Source organism: Octopus bimaculoides, chromosome 6, assembly GCF_001194135.2.
Source record: "Octopus bimaculoides isolate UCB-OBI-ISO-001 chromosome 6, ASM119413v2, whole genome shotgun sequence".
Lineage (NCBI taxonomy): Eukaryota > Metazoa > Mollusca > Cephalopoda > Octopoda > Octopodidae > Octopus > Octopus bimaculoides.
In genome coordinates, this window is record NC_068986.1 from 116,817,829 (window position 1) to 116,826,998 (window position 9,170).

At 40.1% G+C, this 9,170-nt stretch overlaps 1 protein-coding gene across 1 annotated transcript in view; it reads left to right on the plus strand.

Moving 5' to 3' along the window:
* LOC106872202 (double zinc ribbon and ankyrin repeat-containing protein 1) overlaps nt 1-9,170 on the plus strand; it is a 44,490-nt gene that overhangs the window by 5,082 nt on the left and 30,238 nt on the right. Inside the window, exons 3-4 of the mRNA XM_052968511.1 lie at nt 473-606; nt 8,296-8,452. Coding sequence (XP_052824471.1) covers nt 498-606; nt 8,296-8,452 — 266 coding nt within the window. The 5' untranslated portion in view covers nt 473-497. The remainder of the gene's footprint in view (nt 1-472; nt 607-8,295; nt 8,453-9,170) is intronic.

Consider the following 9,170-nt stretch of genomic DNA (forward strand, 5'->3'; position numbering starts at 1 on the left):
ATATATATATATATATATATATATATACGACGGGCTTCTTTCAGTTTCTGTCTACCAAATCCACTCACAAGCTTTTGGTTGGCCCGAGGCTATAGCAGAAGACACTTGCCCAAAGTACCATACAGTGGGACTGAACCCAGAACCATGTGGTTGGAAAGCAAGCTTCTTACCATGCAGCCATGCCTGCACCTTAAATTTTCACTTCTGTTACAACAAAGCAGCTGAAATATGCAAGATCATTGATTAAATTTTGTGTGGTTTCTTCACTTGTAAGACTTGAAATCTGTGATTATATCTGGCAAAGATCAATGATCTTCAACTGCCCTACCTCCCAACCTTTTTCTCAGATTCCACAAACCTGGCCCCGATGTAGAGTAAAAATCCAAGATAACTCATTGATTTGTTTATCTTGAAAACAACCCACTTTAGGCTCATGTTTGAAAAGTAACACGTTGTCTTATTTATTTTCCAGATTGTGTGTAGAGGGAGCTCTAACGATGACAGCTGGTTCTGTACTTGTTCCTATGGTGATACCTATGAGGGTTCCTCAACTCGGTAAACCTAAAGCATCCATAGATACAAACACCAAGATTGCTCTCTGTTCAAGTATTTATCTTTTCTATATTTCTGTATTTCTATGTTGGTCCATTATTATTACTTTCTCCGTCCATTTCTAACTTGGACTGTTGTATCATGACCGAATGTATTAAGAGATAACGGTGGCTGCTGCTGCCACCACCACCAGCACCACTGCCACCACAAGTATTACTGCTGTTGTCGCTGCAATCCCTGCTGTTGCCACCACTTCTACTACCACTGATACTACTACTTATTTTCTACTGTATGCTTTCACTGTACAGCCAACATCAGATCTGTGTATTGTATCATCATCACCATCATCACCATCACCGTCATCATCATCAACTCCATCATCATCACCATCATCACCATCATCAACACAATTACCATCATCATCATCATCACCACCACCACCACCACCATCATCACCACCACCACCACCACCACCACCATCACCATCATCACCGTCATCATCAACACCATCATCATCAGCATCACCACTATCATCAACACAATTACCATCATCATCATCACCACACCACCACCACCACCACTACCATCATCCTTTCAGGACCGATGAAATAAGTACCAGTTATGCACTGGGCTCAATATAATCAACTAGTCCTCTGCCCCCAAATTTGAGGCCTTGTAGTAGAGAGGATCATTATTATTATTTTTATTATTATTATTATTATGACAAAAAGCACCATTCAAGCATGGCCAATGCCAGTGCTGCCTGACTGGCTCCCATGTGCTGGTGGCACATAAAAAGCACCATTCAAGCATGGCCGATGCCAGTATCGCCTGACTGGCACGTAATTACCACTAAACATTTCACCCAGCGTACTAATGTTTCAACCTGCTTGCCACCTTTATGATAATAAATAATAATAATAAAAGTCAACTTTGGCAGAATTTGAACCCAGAATGTAAAAATGAGCAAAATGCTACTAATCATTTTGATTGGTGTGTATGCAATTCTGGCAATTAACTGCCATCATCATCATCATCATCATTTACTGTCTGCTTTCCATGCGGACATAGGTTGGACGGTTTGACTGGAGTCTGGGAAGCCAGGAGGCTGCACCAGGCTCTACTCTGATCTGGCAGTGTTTCTACAGCAGGATGTCCTTCCTAATGTCAACCACTCTGAGAGTGTAGTGGGTGCTTTTTATGTGCCACCGGTATGAAGGCAAGTCAGTGGTACTGGCATCGACCACGCTCGGATGGTGCTTTTTACATGCCACCGACATGGGTGCCAATCAGGTGGTACTGTCATCGGCCACAACAACAACTTCACTTGCCTCAACAGGTTTTCGCAAGTGCAGTTTATTGCTTAATGATTAAAGGGTACTCTTAAATGGGCTGGTTATGCTGTACTGGCATAGGCCATGGTTACAGACTCACTTGGCTTGCAGGGTCTTCTCAAGTATTAAACATAGAATCCATTCACAAGAAACCAACCTCAGAACTGTGATATCATCATCATCATCATCATCATCATCGTTTAACGTCCGCTTTCCATGCTGGCATGGGTTGGACGATTTGACTGAGGACTGGTGAAACCGGATGGCAACACCAGGCTCCAATCTAATTTGGCAGAGTTTCTACAGCTGGATGCCCTTCCTAACGCCAACCACTCAGAGAGTGTAGTGGGTGCTTTTACATGCCACCCACACGAAGGCCAGTCAGGCGGTACCGGCAATGGCCACGCTTGAAATGGTGTCTTTTATGTGCCACCCGCACAAGAGCCAGTCCAGGGGCACTGGCAACGATCTCACTTGGCTTCCCGGGTCTTCTCACGCACAGCACATTTCCAAAGGTCTCGGTCAGTAGTCATCGCCTCGGTGAGGCCCAATGTTCGAAGGTCTAATGACAAAAAGTAGAAAAATAGAGCAGGTGAAAAGTGCTTCAAACCCATCTGAGGCACAAAAACATATGTAAGCGGTGTGGGGGGATGTATGACACAGTAGAGGTGAGATTCCCTGCAGAAAATGAGAAGTCAACAACCCTAAGGTTGTAACAAACTACGCACATCAATTGTCAGGACCTTTAAAAATCCCATGCCTCCTGAAATTCACCAACATTACTCTTGACATATCTATGCACCCTTACCTCTTCATGATAATTTTAATGTTCACATTTCTGTCTTTTTCTGTTTTATTCTGTGTACTGTGCATGTAATTCTAGCTTTCATTGCTCTCTTACTTTACTTGACATATGTATCTGTTTTCTATCTCCTCTTTTAAAGTTTTTGAATGATTTGTAGAGCCCCTGAGCACTGTATACAATAATCCCAATTATAATTATAATTTAGCCCTTTTATTACCATATTTCTGTTGAGATGCTCTGTGTTTCTTTCAATTAATTTTAAATATAACAAATAATTTAGTAAAATAACTTGGTTATCATTAAGTGAGTGTTAGGAACATAAATTGTTACTAAGGTTTGGTGGAATATTTTAATTCAAAACTTATGAAAACAAGACTACAGAGCCAGAGGTGGTTTCAGCCGGGTTGGTAAGGAAAGGGTCAAGGCAGAGAGTTGGCAGAACTGTTAACTCACTGGGCAAAATGCTTAGTAGCATTTTGTCTGTCTTTATGTTCTAACTTCAAATTCTGCCAAGGTTGACTTTGCCTTTCATCCTTTCAGGGTTGATAAAATAAATATCCGTTGAGTGCTGGGATCGATGCAATCAGTTTATTCTCTTTCCCGAAACTGCTGACCTTTTGCCAAAATTTGAAATAATTATAATTTAGTATTTTAAGTTGTTTTTTGCTTTTTCTTTTCTTTTCTTTTTTTTTTTCTTGAAGAAGAAGAAGAGGAGCTCTGCTTGAAACTTGAGACATGTCTTTTTCTTCATAGCAAACTAACTTCTATTTTCTGAACTGTTTGCCTTTTACTATTCCTTTGATGTAGTCCAGCTTTAGTAATCTCAGACTCTATTGTTTCATATATATATCACTTCTAGATTTCCACAGCTGGTGACTTAACTGAATCATAAATATTTGTTTTCAAAGAGAAATCTATAAAATGACAGTCAAATGTATACTTTTTAAAAATTTGTATATTTTGATTAATCAATTTATGGATTTCTTATTTTAACAATTGATTTAATAAAACTCTCTACATTTCCCTCCCCACTGAAAAATTCTATTTTTCAAAGTCATTATTACATTGACATTAAATTACTATTTTGTTCCTTTTAAGAAAGCAGGATTTGATTTGAGGGGTATTTGGCTACTATTTCTAGTTGGTTGAATGAGCTCATGCAGGCTCCTTCCTTCACTCAAGAAAGAAAATGCTTTGGCAAGTAGTGATAGTGATTACTTATCAAGTTCCTAACTTGATAAGTAATCAAGTTAGGAAGTTGTGAAGGGTTGAGGGACTAAGACAAGGTAAATAAGAGGAGAGTAAATAAAAGGGAGATAATGAAGGTGATTAAAGAAAAAATGAGATACAGCAGGAGTTGACTTCAAGGTCAAAGAAGAAAGCAATTAGTTGAAGTATGACACTCAGTTGCACACTCAGTTGCACCACTGTACATGATAATAATTCATGTATTAGATATTAACACATAAAATCTGAGTCTATATACAAAATATAAAAGTAATTGTAGGAGTGGCTGTGTGGTAAGTAGCTTGCTTTACGAACCACATAGTTCCGGGTTCAGTCCCACTGCGTGGCACCTTGGGCAAGTGTCTTCTACTATAGCCTCAGGCCGACCAAAGCCTTGTGAGTGGATTTGGTAGACGGAAACTGAAAGAAGCCAGTTGTATATATGTATATATATTTATATGTGTGTGTGTCTGTGTTTGTCCCCCCCCCCCCAACATCGCTTGACAACCAATGCCGGTGTGTTTATGTCCCCGTAACTTAGCAGTTCGGCAAAAGAGACTGATAGAATAAGTACTAGGCTTACAAAGAATAAGTCCTGGGGTCGATTTGCTCGACTAAAGGCGGTGCTCCAACATGGCCACAGTCAAATGACTGAAACAAGTAAAAGAGTAAAAGAGATGCAATTGTTAAACTCTACGTCAGCTGTGATTGACTAAACTTTTGATTAAAGGAATTCCATCTGGCACAATCCATCCATTTCTATATGTAAAACCCACATTGTAAAATGTGCCCTTCCTTGTTTAAGACAGTAATGTGATTTAGGGCAGACTTCACTGTTATTTTAGGAAGTCAAGTAACCAAGTAGATGGTGATTCATTGGCTCAAGACACGAAAGATAACTTTTGCATCAACTGTTTCTAATTGTTCTTTCTCTATCCAGAGCCACATTTAATGACAAACCAATGAGGGGTCCTCTTCATGGTTGCTTGATTTGTTAGTAATAACAGTCACATCTCCCCTAAATCACAATCTATGATCTTAGAAAAAGACCCATAGAATAATGTAGTCTAGAATACATAATGCCTAAAAAAAGATGGGATAGTCATGGCTGGAATGTCTTCGATCATAGGTCTACTCAATTAGGGCTAAACTGCAACATCAACAACATAATTAAGGGAAGAAGCAACAAAACACATCCCAGTTTCTGAGTAGAGTCCTTGGTTGGATACAAAATCCCACCAATGGTAGTAACCCATAATCCTGTGAAGCTTTCTGGTACGAAAGGGACCCAGGCGATTCCTAAGGGCCCTGGACAGTGTCCATGTCTCGCAACTATAGATTAGGACAGGAAGAACCAGAGGCCTAAAGACCCAAAGATTTGAACCTTTGTCCCCTTGCACAGAAATTGAGAGAATTGAAATATATTACATATTTTACAAAATTCATTATTTCCAAAATTGATTGCAATAAAAAAGTATTGTATTTCAGCAGAAATTTGGTAAAGAAAGTAAGGAAACATTTGGACAGTAGACTCCCTGATACACATACAAACCCAGAATATCTTTGATCATAGCTCTCTTTGATCAGGACTGACCTGGGGCTAAACAGCAACAACCAGCTATACTATCAGAACATTTTCTTCACATTAGATTTGAAACTCCGAAGTAAATTATTCACAGAATCCCAATCAAGTTAATGTTGATCTTTCTCAGAAATTTATTACGTTCTTGATTTACGTAATTTCTTTCCTTTTTTGATTATTATTATTGTTATTATTATTATTATTATTTTTTTTTTTTCCAAACATTTTTCTTATTCATTGATTTCTGACTTCCTCGTCTTTCCAGTGAACAGCAGCTGTACAATTGATAGCTGCACATTTAATGTCTGCTTCTTCTTCGGCTTAATATTTACTTACAACATTAAACTGTGTGACACAAAGGCCATAAATTTAAATTCACTTGTTGTCAGTTTTATCATCATCATCGTTTACTGTGCATGTTCCCTGCTGGCAAAGGCTGGATGGTTCTTTTCACTGCGGCTACTTCATGCTGACGCGACAGAAAGATCAGCAATTCAAGCTGACAGCGGCACGACAAGATAAAATGATCGAGGATATGAAAAGAGAGAAAGCTAGAGATTTATCAGGAACAGTTGCAGAGATGTTCAAAACATCTGGTGAGGCAGGGTACATAATTACCACCAGGATAGTTAATCAAGATAATTACCACCTGGATAGTTAATCAAGTCTAGCATAGCAGTATCATTGTAAACTGTTGTTGCAGGGATAGTATTGAAAGGTCTTAAGGTAATGCTAGCAAGCAAAAAGGTTTTAGTAAGAAAGAAGGCAGGACCCTGACGCCTTCAGGGAAATGGCCTTGTTCAATATGCAGAAAAGGGCTAGGTATAAATTCCGCATGCTGCACCTTATGTAAGCTATGAATGTGCCAGAGTTGTAATAGAGTCACTATCAGTGAATATAAGATTCATATGTGATAGATGCATTGGGGTAGTACATACTATGAGCAGCCCAGAAATAGACTCTCTTAAATGCCCCACTGGCTTACTAGAAGTGGAAATGTAATTAGCTTGGAAGATGGTTACCCCAAAAGTACAATAGCCAGAGTAAGAATGGGTTGGAGAAAGTTGAGGGAGCTATTATTGCTGCTGACAACAAAGGTCTTCTCCCTTGGAGTGAAGGGCCGGTTGTATGATGCTTTTCTTAGAATTGTAATGCTGCATGATAGTGAGACATGAGCTTTGAATGCAGAGGACTTGAGGAAACTAGAAAAGAACAAAAAGAAAATGAAACAAGCATGCTCCATTGGATGTGCAGTATAAGTATATAGATGACATAGTATGAATGAGCTGGGAGAAAAACTGGGCATCTGAGGAATCTGATGTGGCATTTAAGAAAGAAGACTGCAGTGGTATGAACATGTATATTGATGAAGCGAGCTGTATAAAGAAGTGCTGGTCACTAAATGTGGATGGATTTTGTGGAGGAAGGAGGCTCAAGAAGACATGGGCAAAGGGGTGAAGGCTAATCTCAATTCCTTGAACTTTATAGAGTTGATGAGAAGGGACCAGGATATGTAGTTCTCAAGAAGACCCACTCACCTCTGCAAAACTGAGTTCTGGTAGAGCTGTGTATGTGTATGCACAAGAAGGCCCTTTGCCTACTTCCCTTTTCTCTCAAGACTCCCCCCTTCCCTACACACAATCATCACCTCTTCAACTGCAGTTCTTCCTTGATACCATTTTCCTTACTACCCAGAATCACTTTCTTTGACCCCCCCCACCTCTGTTCTCATTGAGCCATCAATTATTTCTCCTCCCACACCATATATCTCTCACCCTCCTCATATTCTACCCCTGCCTCTTTCTTCCCTACCCACCCTTGCAACCTATCCAACATCATCCTTCTTTCACTTTCCTTTTGTCTTCTGCTGCGGTCCCTCTGCCTCACTCATTCGTATTCACCTCATACTTTCAAGATCCACCCTGACACCTCATCATTGGCTTCACTCAGTCACTCCCACCCTCTCTTCTAAAATGGAACTGGTCATGTAGCTTCTCTATTTGTTCTGTTCTGCAACCCCTTCTCTCATACTCATCTCTTAGCATCAAGTTGCCCCCTTAGGGTTCATAGTGTTGGAAGCTGCATGGTGCCCTCACTGGTTTTGGAGGCATGAAAAAAGAAAAACCAAACCATTCATTACATGCTGTAAAGAGGTTGGCATTAAGAATGTCAACCAGCTGCAGAACCATGTTAAAACACATTGGAGAATGATGCAGTCTTTGGGCCCTGCAGATCCTGTCAAACTATCAGAATGGGACATTAAATGATAATGATGATATCATGGCACTCCATTGGTTACGATGACAAGGGTTCCAGTTGATCCAATCAATGGAACAATTTGCTCGAGAAATTAACATGCAAGTGGCTGAGCACTCCACAGACACGTGTACCCTTAACATAGTTCTTGGGGAGATTCAGAGTGTGACAAGGCTGGCCCTTTGAATTACAGGCACAACAGAAACAGGAAGAAAGAGTGAGAGAAAGTTGTGGTGAAAGAGTACAGCAGGGTTCGCCACCATCCCCTGCTGGAGCCTCGTGGAGCTTTAGGTGTTTTCACTCAATAAACACTCACAACGCCCGGTCTGGGAATCGAAACTGCGATGCTACGACCATGAGTCTGCTGCCCTAACCACTGGGCCATTGCGCCTCCACAAGGATGATATATATATATATATATATATATGTGTGTTCATGTATGTGTGTGTGCGTGTGTATGTGTGTGTACATGAATGAGTGTTTGTGATTCAATAATAAAAGCATTTAAAGTTAATTCTTTTTTGTTCTCTATTTTAAAGGTGGAAATTCAGAAGTTGATATCTTTTACACATTAAATGGGACAAAGCCTGAAGCTTTTCCCCTAAAAAGGACACCAGAGTTTTGCACATTCACCTATAAGGGCCCATTCCCTCTTCCTGCTGGCAAAGTGACCCTTAAAGCATTGGCTGTGTCAAAGTAAGTCTCAAAGTTTTCGGTAGTTCTTTAACACATCCTGTGTTGATAGTCCACGATATTGAGTTGGCTGCATGTGAAGATGAGAATCATCATTATCGTCATTTAACAGCCCAAATTAATGAACTTATTTACTGCTGGGAAAAAGAAGGCGCTTGCCCCCGATTGTCAGGCTAATTCTAGATTTGTGAGGTTCACATGATTAGCCCTTGGTTCCAGTCTCCCTATTGGACAATCTTAGTTCATGCCTTTTTGTCTATAATTTTGTTTTCCACATATTTTATCTATTTATTTTTCGGTAAGTAGCTTGCTTACCAACCACATGGTTCCGGGTTCAATCCCACTGTGTGGCATTTTGGGCAAGTGTCTTCTACTATAGCCTCAGGCTAACCAAAGCCTTGTGATTAGATTTGGTAGACGGAAACTGAAAGAAGCCCATCGTATATATGTATATATATATGTGTGTGTGTGTGTGTTTGTGTGTCTGTGTTTGTTCCCCCCCCCCCCAACATCCTTTGACAACCGATGCTGATGTGTTTACATCCCCGTAACTTAGCGGTTCAGCAAAATAGACTGATAGAATAAGTCGATTTGCTCGACTAAAGGCAGTGCTCCAGCATGGCTGCAGTGAAATGATTGAAACAAGTAAAAGAGTAAAGAGTAAATGATTCTGATTAAACATCCATTATTTTGGTAATGTCCCCTCTTCCATTGCCCTTGT